Source organism: Cherax quadricarinatus, unplaced genomic scaffold (genome assembly GCF_038502225.1).
Source record: "Cherax quadricarinatus isolate ZL_2023a unplaced genomic scaffold, ASM3850222v1 Contig68, whole genome shotgun sequence".
Classification (NCBI taxonomy): Eukaryota; Metazoa; Arthropoda; class Malacostraca; order Decapoda; family Parastacidae; genus Cherax; species Cherax quadricarinatus.
The window spans coordinates 158,900-176,911 of record NW_027195094.1 but is presented as its reverse complement, the minus strand read 5'-3'; the positions used below and the strand labels follow the sequence as shown (position 1 = coordinate 176,911).

At 42.4% G+C, this 18,012-nt stretch overlaps 1 protein-coding gene across 4 annotated transcripts in view; it reads left to right on the top strand.

Annotated features, from left to right (window-relative positions):
* LOC128688204 (facilitated trehalose transporter Tret1-like) overlaps positions 1-6,259 on the top strand; it is a 133,140-nt gene extending 126,881 nt beyond the window's left edge. For all 4 annotated transcript variants that reach the window (XM_070079994.1, XM_070079992.1, XM_070079993.1 and 1 more), the window contains one exon: positions 3,070-6,259. In XM_070079994.1, the coding sequence (XP_069936095.1) occupies positions 3,070-4,464 (1,395 nt within the window). In that variant the 3' untranslated portion in view covers positions 4,465-6,259. The remainder of the gene's footprint in view (positions 1-3,069) is intronic.
* The last annotated feature ends 11,753 nt before the right edge of the window (positions 6,260-18,012 follow it).

Genomic DNA, 18,012 nt, shown 5'->3' with positions numbered 1-18,012 from the left:
CATTGTTGCATAAAGATGTTAAACCAGTAAGGTTTATTCATTGTTGCATAAAGATGTTAAACCAGTAAGGTTTATTCATTGTTGCATAAAGATGTTAAACCAGTAAGGTTTATTCATTGTTGCATAAAGATGTTAAACCAGTAAGGTTTATTCATTGTTGCATAAAGATGTTAAACCTGTAAGGTTTATTCATTGTTGCATAAAGATGTTAAACCAGTAAGGTTTATTCATTGTTGCATCAAGACGTTGTGGCTGACTTCTATGCCTAATAATATTTTATTACAAGTAAAGTGCATTATCTCTGTACTGAGTAAAATAAATAAAAATATATAAATTTGAGCAGCACATCTGGAGGCAAGTAACAGAGGGTAGGCCTGGAACCAAACTTTTGTTGAGGTTGTGGTTCTGGATAGCTGTTACACCTCGGGTTGTGGTTCTGGATAAGTGTTACACCTCGGGCTGTGGTTCTGGATAAGTGTTACACCTCGGGCTGTGGTTCTGGACAGGTGTTACACCTCGGGTTGTGGTTCTGGACAGGTGTTACACCTCGGGTTGTGGTTCTGGACAGGTGTTACACCTCGGGTTGTGGTTCTGGACAGGTGTTACACCTCGGGTTGTGGTTCTGGACAGGTGTTACACCTCGGGCTGTGGTTCTGGATAGGTGTTACACCTCGGGTTGTGGTTCTGGACAGGTGTTACACCTCGGGTTGTGGTTCTGGACAGGTGTTACACCTCGGGTTGTGGTTCTGGACAGGTGTTACACCTCGGGTTGTGGTTCTGGACAGGTGTTACACCTCGGGTTGTGGTTCTGGACAGGTGTTACACCTCGGATTGTAATTCAAAATACATGTTACCTACAGGTTGTGGTTCAAGACACGTGTTGCCCATAGGTTGTAATTCAACACACATAAACAAACAACTTTTTTGGTAGCACACTCAGTTCACACACTGAGGTCCGTGGTTCGATTCCCAGTACGGGTAGAACATTAGGACGTGTTTCCATAAGACACCTGCTGTCCATGTTCACCTATAACCAAAATAGGTACCTGCGTGTTAGTCGACTGATGTGGGGGCAAAATTGACCTAATTTGACCGAAATCCTCTGCATAACATGGGGCTTTCTATATAGTAATATGTCATTGATGTCATCTAGGCCTGTATACCATGTACATGTATTTGTAGAAATAATAATAATAATAATAATAATAATAATAATAATAATAATTATTATTATTATTATTATTATTATTATTATTATTATTATTATTATTATTATTATTATTATATCCTAGATAAGTCTCGGTTCTTGAGCCTTATTTACCCCAAACACGTTTGTAATAAACATTAACTCAGGACTGAAAGTATTCGTAATATAATTTCCTAATTGTTTAGTCACGTCTGTTTAACCTTATGGGTGACATAAAACTTAAAGTTCTCAAGTGTTAAGGGAAAATAACTTTGATGTTGTAGATTTGAACTTCCAGAGAGCTAATGGAAAAAGAGGATAATGACATGTCTGGAGAAGAGGGTAAGAATCTACTACATTGTATCGTCGAGAATGTGTAATAACAGAAAACAAGATAGCATCGTGGGTCTTAATACAAAGTACAGTAGGGCCCCAAAAAAGTCTTCAATTAACTTAAGGCTGCACGTCACCTAAATGTCGTCAGTCAGTGTTCTTTAATCAATAATGTAGCCAAGAAAATATCTAGGTGTATATATATACTAAAGTATACACCAACCGGTGCGTATGCACTGCTGCTTTAGTGCATATATGCCATACACTCCATACACACCATATACACCATAAACATCATACACACCATACATATACACAGCATACACATACACGTCATACAAACAATACACATCATACACACCATACCTATCCTACACATTATGTCATACACATCATACACGTCATACACATCATACACACCATACATGTCATACACATCATACACGTCATACACACCATACACGTCATACACACCATACACGTCATACACAACATACATATACACATCATACACGTCATACACATCATATACATCACACACACCATACATATCATACACTTCATACACGTCATACACTTCATACACTTCATACACGTCATACACTTCATACACGTCATACACTTCATACACGTCATACACTTCATACACGTCATACACTTCATACACGTCATACACTTCATACACGTCATACACTTCATACACGTCATACACTTCATACACGTCATACACTTCATACACGTCATACACTTCATACACGTCATACACGTCATACACATCATAAACACCATACACGTCATACACACCATACACGTCATATACATCATACACACCATACACGTCATACACACCATACACGTCATACACATCATACACATCATAAACACCATACACGTCATACACACCATACACGTCATACACACCATACACGTCATACACATCATACACACCATACACATCATAAACACCATACACGTCATACACACCATACACGTCATACACACCATACACGTCATACACATCATACACACATACTCAGCAGGATATAATCAACTCTTGATCGACTTCTTCACACAGGTGTAGCGGCTCACTCCAACACTTGTTTTTTTTCTTAAGAAAAACTGTTACTTTTCAAATGTAAAATTTTAGATACGTTAGAAAAAATGAGGTTTGTATATTAAATCAATTTTATCACGGCTAAATTAGGTTCCAAAGTTTTCTTGCAAAATTTAAAATTTGCATACAAATTTCATAAATTAATTTCACTGTTCTTCCTTTGGGATCCCTAAAAAAAATGGAACATGTATAAGTCAAGAACCGTCATTTTTTTATATTTGATTTCACTTAATATTTTATTTATGTAAACCACGGAATGGGTGGGGTTCGAACTCATGCCAGTGCGTTTGTTTTAGGGTCGCGTTTGAACCCGCGCCTTGGGTTCAAACGCCACCCGTTCCGTGGTGTGTAAGCGTGTTATTACGATTTCGTTGGTCATTTACTTATGTCTCCGTCACGAGTACTTCAAAAGTTAAGATTTTTGTTACTGTTGCAGGTTGTGGCGACGATGATCGTAGCTCTAGGACCCTTGGCAACGGGACTGGGTAAAGGCTACTCCTCCCCCGCCCTCGCCTCTATGCAGATTCCTCCCCCCATCAACAGCAGTCACTCTCACCACTTCAACATCACGCCAGAACAGGGATCCTGGATTGCATCTTTGTCGCTCCTGGGAGCCTTCTTCGGCGGCATCCCTGGTGGGCTGGCTATGAGACTGGGAAGAAAGAGTGTACTGGCAGTAGTATCGCTGCCTTTTGCCCTATCATGGCTGCTGACAGTGTTTGCCTCAAGCGTGTATATGGTATACGCCTCCTCCTTCCTGTGTGGTGTATGGTCGGCGGTAGTGTCTCTCGTCACACCAGTTTACATCAGCGAGATCGCCCACCCTGAGATACGCGGCTGCCTCTGCTCAGTAGCTAAGCTCACAGCCAATATAGGCATGCTACTCTCTTTCGTACTGGGAGTGTATCTCGAATGGCGTCAGCTTGCTTTGGTGGCCTCCATAGCGCCAGCACTTCTCTTCCTAGCGCTCATGCTCATTCCTGAGACACCAAGTTATTTGCTGTATCGTGGACGTGAAGACGACGCTGCTACCTCCCTCTCATGGCTGCGTGGAGGACTGGATATCACGCAAGAGCTCGACACCATGAGAGCCAATATAGACGCGATGCGGGAAACAACGGAAGTTACTTGCTACCGGGAGTGGCGTCGAGACCTGATTAAACCCGTGTTGATTACCTGTGGTCTAATGGTTTTCCAGAAATTCAGTGGAGCGAACGCCTTTAACTTCTATGCTGTTCCAATCTTGACTGAAGCCTTCGCGGGAATCAACCCTTACAGCGCTGCAGTGGTGGTGGGTCTTCTACAAATTCTTGCTGGAATGGTGTCCTCAGTTCTTATTGACACGGTGGGTAGGCTACCATTGCTAATTGTATCAAATCTTCTGATGTCGACAGCACTAGCAGGCTTTGGTACATTCTTATACGTCACGGGCAGCATTGGCGGTGGAGCAGGGCCAGGTTTAGATTGGATTCCTCTTACTTGTGCCTTGATATTCCAAGTAGCATTTGCGCTGGGAATATCACCTATCGCGTGGATCTACATCGGCGAATTGTTCCCGTTGAAGCATCGCGGACTAGGAGCCATCGCCAATTCCGTCAGCTACGCCTGTTCCTTCGCGAGTGTGAAGACCTTTGTGGACTTCCAGTTACTGTTGGGGCTGTACGGTGCCTTTTGGCTCTATGCTGGGATCTCGCTCATAGGCCTAGTCTTCACCGTGGCTCTGGTCCCAGAGACGAAAGGCCGTGGCCTACAGGAGATGCAGGAGATATGTGCCCCAAGGGAGTACACACCAATGTACAATGAGCAGGGAACGCAGAATAAGTTGATATGATAAACTGTTGTCTCGTGTTGTATACAGTGGTCTGTGGAAGATCAGTGAATATACACCAGAATGTGTGTATCTTTTAATGTATGTGCACCGAGAGGTGCGTATATCTCAGTGTAGATACACCGAGAGGATTATATCTCAGTATATATATACACAAACGGTTTACTTTAATCCCTCTTTTAGGGATTAAAATACTCTAGATAGTGTACAGTCCAAATGCAGCATTAATGACCCCCTCGTGAAGTCTACATACTTTACACCTAACAAAAAAAAATTGTCTGCGGAACTGATATCGCAGCAGAGGGAAGCCAGGACAGAGGGCGGGACTCAGTATGCAGCAAGGATGCTGGACTGTGTCTGGTTTATCTCGTGTGTGTCTGGTTGAGGAACAGCAGTGTGCATCTCATTGTCTCACCACATCATGGGTGAGTGTTGATGCAGAGGCTGATTCCTGGAATACGAAAAGGTGAACTTTTGTTTCGTAAAAAGGGTGGGCAACCCAGCTTTGGTATGTCAGTAGCTATGTAACCACGGGTATATGACACAGGTACACCAGAGACTGTTTAAGTACTGATACCCAACACCAGTACAAGCAACAGTTGTTTTAGCAGCGATACCCAGCACCGGTACAACCAGTAGTTGCCTTAGCACCAATACTCAACAACAGCACAACCAGAAGTTGCCATAGCACTCCTACCCACCACCGGTACAACCAACAGTTGCCTTAGCGCCCACACCCAACACCGGTACAACCAACAGTTGCCTTAGCACCCACACCCAACACCGGTACAACCAACAGTTGCCTTAGCGCCCACACCCAACACCGGTACAACCAACAGTTGCCTTAGCACCCACACCCAACACCGGTACAACCAACAGTTGCCTTAGCACCCACACCCAACACCGGTACAACCAACAGTTGCCTTAGCACCCACACCCAACACCGGTACAACCAACAGTTGCCTTAGCACCCACACCCAACACCGGTACAACCAACAGTTGCCTTAGCACCCACACCCAACACCGGTACAACCAACAGTTGCCTTAGCACCCACACCCAACACCGGTACAACCAACAGTTGCTTTAGCACCCACACCCAACACCGGTACAACCAACAGTTGCCTTAGCACCCACACCCAACAACGGTACAACCAACAGTTGCTTTAGCACCCACACCCAACACCGGTACAACCAACAGTTGCCTTAGCACCCACACCCAACAACGGTACAACCAACAGTTGCTTTAGCACCCACACCCAACACCGGTACAATTAACAGTTGCCTAATTAACGAGCCCCAGCACCAGTCACCACTGGTAGCGTAATCACTGAGCTGGACATAAAATGAAAACTCGCGTCAGGAGGCTTGTTATTTCATGACGAGAAAAAAGACATCTCTACCGAAGTTGATCTTGTACCCAGATACCCTTGAAACGACTATATTTTCTTAAATAAGAATAATAATAGCCACAATAACGTGGCTGGAACAATTAACAGCTAACACACACTTTGAAGAGGAAATGTTACACGTTACGGAGTGAAACATCAAAGCTCTTCGAAACGTGCGTTAGTTGTGGACTATTTTCTTATATTCGTGGCCTTCGCGTTTTGATTTTGAGAGTAAGAATATTTTGTGTAAGAAAGGTTGAATACATTGTAAATAATGTACATAGTCATCAAGTCTAAGATGTAATTTATTAGCCAGCACGGCTAGGATGTATATACGTAGATAGGCTTTCATTTTCTATGTCTCAAAGTAATTTGTAACACTTATTCTGATAATAAAAGAAAACATGAAGTTAATAGTGTTTGATTCTTTCCTGAACTCTGTAGAGTGTTTGATTCTTACCATATATCTGTTGTATCGAAAATGGTATAAAATACCGACAGTTGATGAGTAAGACACATGTGCAACACTTGCGTATCTTTATTGTTGAAACGTTTCGCCTGCACAATAGGTTTCTTCAATCAATTACAGAGGCAGTAGGTGTACTAGTGAAATGAAGATGTAATCAGTCCACCAAATTTGGAGAAACAGTATGAGAGGTGGTCAGTCCCTCAGCCTGAAGAATTCTGGAACGATATGCAGCTGAAGAATGAGAATGGAGTCTTAAATACTGTCAAAGACATCTCGAAGACGTTGCAAGGGACGGGATTTACTATTAGAAGCAAGAAGGCAAAAATTGAGGACCACAGCAGAAAGCTAGGTCCCTCTGGAATTCAAACCGTCTCACTCGTAACTCATAACTACTACTAGAAATAATAGTAGTAGTAGCAGTAACAGTACAAAAGAACGAAGGAGCACTGCAGGATTATTATTATTATAATCAAGGGGGAAGCGCTAAACCCGGAGGATTATACAGCACCTGGGGGGGGATGTGGAAGGCATTCAGGCTTAATTCGGGGAACTGGAGCACAGATCCAATTCCCTAAATCAAGAGCCCCTCACCAACATCAAGGAACCTTCCTTGAGGGGAGCACTGCAGGAGAGCTACTGACCCACCCAGGCAGGACTAATGATAGAGTAATGAGAGTTTAATTACATTTCAAGGTAGTGGAGACTGACGTATCTCAACACTCTGACACTTGTCACCATGGTGGTGGCAGAGAACAACTGCAATGAGCCTACTGGTCCAAGCTACGAAACAAAACGAAGCAAGAAAGAGAAAAGTCAGATGACAGGGAAGGCAAAGAAAATGCAGGAGAATTGTCCAGAAGAAAGGAGAGGAGGAGGAGGAGGAGGCAAAGATCAGGTCAAGTCACGTTTGTTCTGAAGATTAGACCATTTGGCAATGTACTGAGAAAGGCAGGCAGCTAGAGAAGCAAAGCCAGGAATAAGATTCACATTCATGTCCACCGCTCTGTAGCAAACTATCATCTTTCCGTTCACCGTGAGCCTATGCACATTGGGATGTGCATTCACTACTTTTCTTACCAAGCTCCTTCTCCCAAGAAAAGAATTTTGTTTCTCTCTTTCTCTGTGTCCTCCGCGTCTGTAATTCTCACTTTCTCGACTCTGAAATCTCCGCTCTTCGTAGCTCTTTCTCTCGCCTTGGCTATCCACAGGATAGATATAAACTAGCCACTACCATCCATAGGATGAATATTGGTTGCACAATAAACTAGCCCCTACGGTCTACAGGATGGGTATAGGGTGCACAATAAAGTAGCTACTACCGTCTACAGGATGGGTATGGGATGCACAGTACACTAGCCATTAGAAAAAACTAGTTGATTCGGCGGCAAAATCAAAATCATACAGCTACATTCTAGCATATCAAAAGCAATAATCATCGTTTTGACAGAGAAATAACAGAAATAATCTATTACATAAACTCAAGTTACAAATGGAAAATTGTAGAGTTAGCCAAGATTGGAGCTATCTTAAGTTTTAAGCTGTCATAGTGTAGAAGTGGCCTCGTTACGAGGATGGCAGCGGGTGTAGCTCTAAATATTATAAACACAGAAACAAATGAATCTCCTGGTCGTAATTCAAGTCACTAGCCAAGGAACGAACCAAGCTATGGCAAACACAAAGGTAGCTTTTTTGAGTATTGAGTACCTGTATGTTCCCACCACCAATATTTACAATATGTACAGAGCGCAATAGGGCAGAAGAGTGGGCAGATACCACACAAATGAGAATTATAATAAGTGAGGGAGCACAGTGAGTTCACTCACTGCTATTGTCTAATAACTCAAACAAAAGAGATCAATAAGCGTACTCAGCCGCAGCAAATGAGTGTGTCTCCAGACCAGGGAATTAGGTATTACGCCAGTTTTTCTGGAGTCAACCTCTTCACCCAGTTCACGGATCTTAAGCCCCAGAGATCTTGATGTTTTACCTACATATTTCCTCTCCATCCCTTATATGGAGGGGAGGGTTCCTACAACTACACCATAACTGCCAACTTGTCCGATTAGATGAAACTCAAGAAGTGGTTGTATTATTAACCTCGAATAAAATGTTATATACTCGGAGTACGTCATGCTTGAGAAGGCTGACACAACTAGTTCAGCTGATCGTGTGACTTATCTTTAATGTCACAAAACTGATCCTGGTTTAATAGCGAGTTAAACTCGGTAACTGCTGCTGTCGTGGTCCACCATGGTGACACTCAGACCACTGAGTCTAGCAGAAGTAAGCTAGTGGTCACTGCTGTCGTGGTCCACCATAGTGACACTCAGACCACTGAGTCTAGCAGAAGTAAGCTAGTGGTCACTGCTGTCGTGGTCCACCATGGTGACACTCAGACCAGAGTCTAGCAGAAGTAAGCTAGTGGTCACTGCTGTCGTGGTCCATCATGGTGACACTCAGACCACTGAGTCTAGCAGAAGTAAGCTAGTGGTCACTGCTGTCGTGGTCCACCATAGTGACACTCAGACCACTGAGTCTAGCAGAAGTAAGCTAGTGGTCACTGCTGTCGTGGTCCACCATAGTGAACTACGACACTATATGCTTTATTGCCCACTTATTGAGTAATATAGAGACAGTATAATAACATTTGTGATACTATATCAAGATATCTTATTAATTTGTGATACTATATCAAGATATCTTATTAATGAAAATAAGATACCAAGCATATTAAGTAAATTTCCTAAATTGGCTAGCGACAGATAAGTCAACCGTAGATATAAATCTAAATGAATTCCTGTAAACCATTTTGGGGCCTAGTTCCTAGGCCTTTTGTATATCCATATGCTCTTGCACTACCCTCCACAGGATGGATATGGTGTGCACAATAACCTAGCCACTTCAGTGGCAAAATCTAAATCTAATCCACACTCTCACACACAAGGCCAAACCATACCACGGGCGGGGTTAGAACCCGCGATCAGAGAGTCTCAAAACTCCAGACTGAAGGACAGGAGGCGCCATACCATAGCTATATCTAATTTTCATTTAACTAGACCCTGAAGGCTATAAGAAACAATATATCACAATATGGTAGCACTGCAAAAAAAAAAGTCGCAATATTGATGCATCCTGAATTTATTTTCATTGACGTGGAAGAGCCAAAGTCTTAGGAATAATAAAGAATAAAAAGGCATAATACCGCGACTTTAACAAAAACACAAATAACCCTCACATAGGAGACTTGTTAATGGTCCAAGACGGACCGAAACATCGTCATAAGTTTCATTCTCCTATGAACTCCCTTGCAAGGGAGTTCAGTCAGACCTAATCCCAGAATGGACATATATACATTGTCGAGACATGAACAATATACAGTGTGATCAGCTCTTAGCTGCACTGTATAACTGTCAACCTGCACTCACACAAAATACCTAAAATTCGCCACTTAGAGGCGGCTACTCGTCCAGTTCTAATACATCCTGAATGATACAGGGTACCATACCATAGCTGCAATGAGTCACATTACGGGAACGTGTTGAGTGATGCAACATAATAACTCACTGAATGATACTAGCACACAATAACATAGCTATAACTAATCCCAACCTACACTCACCCTGAAGAACAAAAGGCACAATACTCTAAGTAACAAACCGCGTCATGGCTACCAAAATAAAATACCAAGGAACGTTGGTCCCGTCCTGCCTGGACATAAAACATCTGCTAATGAGCAGGAAAAATATGTGAACCAGACTCGTGAGGTCAAGGCAGCGGTGGATAACATGGCTTACCTCACGTTCAATCAAGTGTGTTCTTAAGATTATTAAACAATTGACTAGACAATCCTGCCGGCCAGAAACAAACAGAAGCACTCTGGAAACTAGTCACAGGCAACCAGCCAGAGAAACAAAGCTGGGACTGACTCACCACACAGACATTAATTCGTGATTCTGAAGCATCAAGACCGCTGGTGAAGGCAAACTTACATGCAGTCAGTCCCTTAGTACTCCATGAACATGTATATTAACTGTGTGTACACCTGTGCGTGTACACACATGTGGTAATAACGTATACTATCTGAACATGCCTAAGAGCAAGTTATCTATTATGAAATTTGCAGAATCAAATTTACACACAGTCCTTTCACAGTTTCAGGAGCAGGTATGATAGGGGACCAAGAGACCAGGAACCAGTATAAGTCGGTAAATTTGGAAGTTAAGAAGTGGGTCCAGGACGTGCTTCCTTAAGGCACCTGCTGTCCATGTTCACCTATTAGTAAAATAGGTACCTGGGTGTTAGTCGACTGGTGTGGGTCGCATCCTGGGACAAAACTGAACTAACTTAACGGAAATGCTCTGCATAACAAGGAGTTTTCTTTGTAGATGAATGGTTCAGAGAACCGACATGTTGATAAATTAGACACATGTGCAACTCTTGGGTATCTTTATTGAGGAAACGTTTCGCCACACAGTGGCTTCATCAGTCCATACATAGGAGAAACTTGAAGAACAGGAGGAGAATGAGGTAATCAGTCCCTCAACCTTGAGTCGATGTGTTCAGTCCATCAATCTTGATGGACTGAACACATCGACTCAAGGTTGAGGGACTGATTACCTCATTCTCCTCCTGTTCTTCAAGTTTCTCCTATGTATGGACTGATGAAGCCACTGTGTGGCGAAACGTTTCCTCAATAAAGATACCCAAGAGTTGCACATGTGTCTAATTTATCAAGGAGTTTTCTACATAATAGTATGTCACTGATGTCAACTAGGACTGTATACCTTGAACATGTCAAAATAAAGATTATTATTATTTTTATTATTAGATCTTAGGCTTGGCTGGTTAGAATATTGTTAATAAAGATATGTATCTGAGGAACTAAGTGTGGAAGAGAAGAAAGTGACAGAAGTGACGAGGGTTGGAACTCAATGTAACCCAGAACTGAAGCTAGCAGGCCAGCGCGCCATGGGTTCCAATTCCACCCATTGTTTGCAATCGTTTTATTATCATTTCATGTCAGGAGACAATAAATCAAAACTCGTACCTATGAGGTTATAAGTACGTATGTTATTTATGTCTAGACATACGAATTATGTTAAGTTTTAATGTGTTTATTCGTGTAAGAATTATTACAATAATAGCATACAATACCGACAAGATGAGGAATTAGACACATGTGCAATACCTGGGTGACTTTATTTGTAGACGTTTCTAGAACCAGCGGCTTTATCAATTCGAAACAGAGATGATGTATGGGGTTATAAAAGTTGTTCTCTGGGTAGCATTGAAAATTTGTTGGGTAGATATTTTTGTGAGTGAGTTTGGGTTTGAGAAGAACTTACCTAGCATGGACCAGTAGGCCTGCTGCAGTGTTCCTCCATTCTCATGTTTTTAACAGATGATGAGGTAGTCAGTCCTTGTTGAACTATTCTCAGAAGATACCCAGACGGTGCATATGTCTAATTCTTTTTCTTCTTTGTACGTTGAAATTCATTCTTAGGTTAAGAACATACGAAAGGAGAAACACTGCAGCAGGCCCACCGGCCCATACTTGGCAGGTCCCTGTCAAACCCAAACCCACTAAAAAAAAAATATTCGCCCAACCCATCATCAATGTTACCCAAACAATAAGCTTTGATAACCCTAATAACTCATGCGCAAGTCCCAAAATAATTTAGAAAACTATAATAGGGTGGCATCCTGGGCATGAAGTGTAACCGCAGGATACGCTGGGCTTCGAAATAAGCTGAGGTGGGATAACAACTCTTAGTCTATGTCAACTTTGTCGATTTTTTATGGAGGTCGGAGAACAAAGAAGACCGGAGACGGAGTATAAACCGAGGGGCCCGAGACTGCTAACTTGCAGGTGAAGCTGGTGAAGCAGGCGAAGCACGTGAAACAGGTACAGCAAGTGAAACAGGTGAAGCAGGTGAAACAGACGAAGCAGGTGAAGCAGGTACGACATAGTCATAAAGGAACGAAACTAGTGAAACCGGTAGTACGCAGTTAACGGGGCCAGGAGCTGAGAGACAATCCCTGGAGCTACAACTGAGTTCACATACACACACACACAATTGGAAGTAGAAGACTCAGATGAGTCACAGGGATATTTGGAAGTATTTATTCAGTCATAGAGTTGTCAGGAAGTGGAACAGTCTGGAGAGTTATGTAGTGGAGGCAGGATTCATACTTAACTTTAAGAAGAGGTATGCCAAAGCTTATGGAGCAGGGAGATAGCGAACCTAGTAGCGACCAGTGAAGACCCGGGGCCAGGAGCTATGAATCGACCCCTGCAACCACAATTAGGTGAATTAGGTGAGTACACACACACAAGCGCACTACTGCAGTACACAGCCACAACAAGACACTAGCAGCTCATCAAGCACTTGAAGAACTCCAGACGCCTATAACAACAACACTCACACATGGAAGACACGAGGAATATAAAGATTGGCTGAGACAACTGCACCTCACATCACCGCAGAGATGAACCAGAGGAAACTTGACCACGATATATAAGATACTCACGGGATGGGGACGGGCTGACTCAGCTGTAGATGTTTTGGTGCAGGATCCTACTGATCAAGGTCCCAGGTCCGAAACGTTTTCAAGTATGTTCTAGCGTTTTCCTCATTTGACTTAACAGCACCTCACATTACTACAACTGCGAGGAAGTAGAGGAGACCTAGTCACAACATACAAGATACTCATAAGGTAGAAAGCTATGTTTACACAACTAAACATTGCTACATATATATGGAACTAGAGGAGCCATGTATTGTTGAAAATGGTATAAAATACTGACAAGTTGAAGATTAAGACACATGTGCAACAGTTGGGTATCTTTATTGTTGAAACGTTTCCCCTATACAGTAGACTTCTTCAGTCAAATACAAAGGGAGCAGTAGAAATGAAATAAAGATAAAGATGAGAGGAGCCATGTTTACAATATACAAAATACTCATGAGGTATGGAGATAAGCTAAGACAACCACATAGCACATCGCTAATCGATACAAAGATAAAGCAGGGGAGACATAACCAGGACATAAAATATACTCAGAGATATCAAGAGAGCAAGCAGACTCACCAGCATTGATACTCAGACAGACTCACCACTGACTAGGTCATCTTGTGTATTAGACACAAGAAGAAGAAGAAAGGTTAAAAAGTATAAAAAAAATAAAAATAAGAAAAAGGAAGAGAAGAAATAAGAAAAAATGAAGAGAAAAAATAAGGAGACCACTCGAGGCAATAACCCAGAAAGGTGAATAATAAGCCAGAATAACTCAAGAAAGCCAATTTACGTATCTGTTCCTTAGGCCCTTCCTCAGGATGCGACCCGCAGTAATCCACTGCAAGGTGAGCGTGGGCAGCATACCCATGCCTCGGTCAGATGACCAAAAGCTCCAGGTTTGTCCTGTTTCCTGACAAAGCTTACCTGACCTAACCATACGTCTCTCTCATCCCAGGAAGCGACCCACAACAGTTAGCTAACATCCTAGAACCTATTTATTAGTAGGTGAATACGGTCAGCAGGTGTCAGGAAACACGCACATTCGTTTCTTCAATTATGGGAATCAAACCCGGATCACTTCTTTTGTGATCCGAATGTTCAGTCACAGGTCTAAGAGATGCAGCAATTATTGCCACTAATGTAGGAGTATGTGGGCAAGAAACAGCATGAGTATCATGGCACGTTATTGAGAAGACGTTTCGTCACCCAGGGACTATATCACGTCCCTGCTGGGCGAAACGTCTTCTCACTAAAATCCTATAAACCGCACACCGTCTTACTAACATACTTGTCAGTGTGTACACCACAACTCCACAACCACTGTAACTTGAAACTTCCTTTGCTCTCATAACTCTGGGGCCCAGTCCCTGAACCCATTACGTGCCTCTGTAATATTTTGACTACCACCCACACCATGGGTATGGGGTGCATAATGAAGTTATAACACTAACACTACCAGATAACAACTAGCCTCTCCGCAGACAGTACTACCCCTACGACCTCTAAAATAATGTCAGGGTTTCGTGGTCGTAATGTTGTTTGATGTGAGAGGCAACACGAGCTGGTGGTGTGTACAAAAAGGTGTCGGTGTGGTAACCCTAGTGTGATAACTCCTGGCAGAACCTGCCTCTCTGCCAGCTCTGGGACTATACTGATAGAGAAGGACCTGCCTCTCTGCCAGCCCTGGGTCTATTTTGGCAAGGATCTGCTTTTCTAACAGCCCTGGGACTATACTGATGGAGGGCATTCTTGCCTGCCATCCCTGGGACTATTATATTGATGGGGGACATTCTTTTCCTGCCAGCCCTATGACTATAATCTTAATAAAAGTCATTCTTCTCTGCAGTCGTCCTCCAAATATACCGTTTTACTAGTGAGCAACGAGGCTAATAATGTATCACTGCTAATGAGAGCCGAACACATGACACACCAGCGCCTCGACATCTATCAAAAACTTAGTGAAAAATAAGAACGAACACAGACACAATACCACCAACAAGGCTGGCGTATGATGAAGAATTTGACACATGTGCCACATAAGGGTATCTATATATGTAGACTTTTTGTCGTCCAGTCGCTTTATCAATACAGTCCAAGGACATAATGTAAAGAACATAGAACTATTTACAAAAAATGAGGTAATCAGTCCCTCAGCTTTGGACTTGGTGAAGAGCACCGTAGATGTTGCACACGTGTCTAATTCTTCCTTTTGTCGGTATTATGTACCATTCATGTACATAAATGGTTTAGCGAACCGACAAGTTGATAAGTTAGACACATGTGCAACACTTGGGTATATTTATTGAGGAAACGTTTTGTCACGCAGTGGCTTCATCAGTCCTAAACGAAGAAGATTGGTGAAGATCAATAGAAGTTTATAATCAGTCCATCAATCTTGAAAAGATTTTTCAAGACTGATGGACTGATTACATCGAATGCAGGGTGAGGGACTGATTACCACAAACTTCTTCCGATCTTCAGCATTCTTCTTTATTTAGGACTGATGAAACCACTGTGTGGCAAAACGTTTCATCACTAAAGATACCCAAGTACTGCACACGTGTCAAATTTATCATACACCATTCATGTACAAGGCTGGAGTATACAACAAACCCTGCGGAGGATGAGACAAAAAGTACGTAAGTGAAACATCAAGAATACTTGAACTCTGACTTCAAAAACACCAAAACATCTGAAGACGGGACGATCAAAATAACTTTCATATTGTCGGTATTTTATACCTTTCTTGCACAACTTGTCAGACACTGCAACATCATGGAATCTTGGTTCAGAGGACATCTACAAGACATTCTTCACGGCTGCTGCAACTAACCCATCTCTTTGGGAAGGACCTACTTCCACTGGGGAATCCCGCCTACCAGTGACTTTGCCCTCGTCTGCTGCCCGTCCCTATCCACTGACGCCTATATAACCGTCAGTCTTCTTGTCTTTGCTCCAGATTCTCCTCCACCACGATGCTGTGAACACTAACTCCAAGGCCGAGGGACTGATTACCTCATCTTTTGTATATAGTTCTACTGTCTTCCTATTATGTCCTAGAATCTGTATTGATAAAGCCACTGGATGGCGAAACGTCTACAATAAAGATATCCAGATGTTGCACATGTGTCTTAACTATCAAAATAAAGTTTGCGTACAACAGAGTAGCAGAGGTAACATCATAAAGTTCAATAAAGCTAAAGTGAAGACCAATAGCGCAATTGCAGGTGCCTGGAAACAGGAAGACCATTAGCGCAATTGCAGGTGCCTGGAAACAGGAAGACCATTAGCTCAATTGCAGGTGCCTGGAAACAGGAAGACCATTAGCTCAATTGCAGGTGCCTGGAAACAGGAAGACCATTAGCGCAATTGCAGGTGCCTGGAAACAGGAAGACCATTAGCTCAATTGCAGGTGCCTGGAAACAGGAAGACCATTAGCTCAATTGCAGGTGCCTGGAAACAGGAAGACCATTAGCTCAATTGCAGGTGCCTGGAAACAGGAAGACCATTAGCAGGAAAACAGGAAGACCATTAGCGCAATTGCAGGTGCCTGGAAACAGGAAGACCATTAGCAGCGCAATTGTGCCTGGAAACAGGAAGACCATTAGCCTGGAAATAGGAAGACAATTAGCAGCGCAATTGTGCCTGGAAACCATTAGCTCAATTGCAGGTGCCTGGAAACAGGAAGACCATTAGCTCAATTGCAGGTGCCTGGAAATAGGAAGACCATTAGCTCAATTGCAGGTGCCTGGAAACAGGAAGACCATTAGCGCAATTGCAGGTGCCTGGGAACAGGAAGACCATTAGCACAATTGCAGGTGCCTGGAAACAGGAAGACCATTAGCTCAATTGCAGGTGCCTGGAAACAGGAAGACCATTAGCTCAATTGCAGGTGCCTGGAAATAGGAAGACCATTAGCTCAATTGCAGGTGCCTGGAAACAGGAAGACCATTAGCTCAATTGCAGGTGCCTGGAAACAGGAAGACCATTAGCTCAATTGCAGGTGCCTGGAAACAGGAAGACCATTAGCTCAATTGCAGGTGCCTGGAAACAGGCAACAACCAGCACTATTCTTGAAAAATCAGGAAGTTTTCTAATATCCAGACCCTTGGCCAAACATTGCTACACAACATTATCACCTCCACTGGATGACACCACTGCAACGAGGAACACTGTAGGAGGTCTACACACCTACTCATATTTACATTTCTTCATTCTGCGACCTGCTGACAAGTTCTTTTCAAACTCTATCCATCTCAATATAGCTGTATTTCTATTGCCGCTATTAATACTACTACTATTACTACCACTATTACTATTATTACTACTACCCCATCAGAGCTTGCTGACCCCCGCAACTATATATACTCGTGTCTTAGTTGTCTCTGTATTATGACTGAAGCTGCTTGTTGCGAAACGTTTCCTTAATGTCTTGATCAGTGCATACGTCTCTTTCACCTACAGCTTTTCGCTATTAACCATGAGTTTATCGCACATGCTTATCAACGCGAGTTCGCGAGGAGTGACATCCAACATGACCAACAAGTGTAAATTATCTGACTAAACTCACGTGACTGTAAACTCTATTATAGCCATCAGCAAGCACGCCTCTTTCATAAAGCCCTTTCTAAAATTTGATCTTATTCGTTTAAAGATTTTTTTTATTTATGTTAATGCAAAAATTAATAATTTTGTACCAAAAGAACTTTAGAAAACTTACCTAACCTTATTATAACAAGAGCAATTTAATTTAGCCTATTCCATTTAAATATATTTTAAATAAGTTTACAATAATTTAATAATAAACAAACACAATGAAATATATTTTTTTTTCGTTAGATTCAGAATGATTTTCGCAAAATTATTGCATACAGAAATTTTCGCTTACTTTATTCGGCAAGAATAGCGTTGCTATTTAAGCCAAAATCGCAAGTTTTATTTACTCGGCACGACATATATGAGAAACTCATAAACAGTAAATCATTTACCTGCCCTTACTATCAATACTATTCTCAAACACGAAATGTTGGTCTCTAATGCAAGAAGCGGCAAACCCGTGTGGGTCATTCACCACCAGAAGTTGTGAAAGCTCGAACCTCGATCCGCCAAACCGATGTAGATCGGTAAAATGGTGTGTGATACCGTCCTGGAGTGACCAAGGTCCCATGACCGAA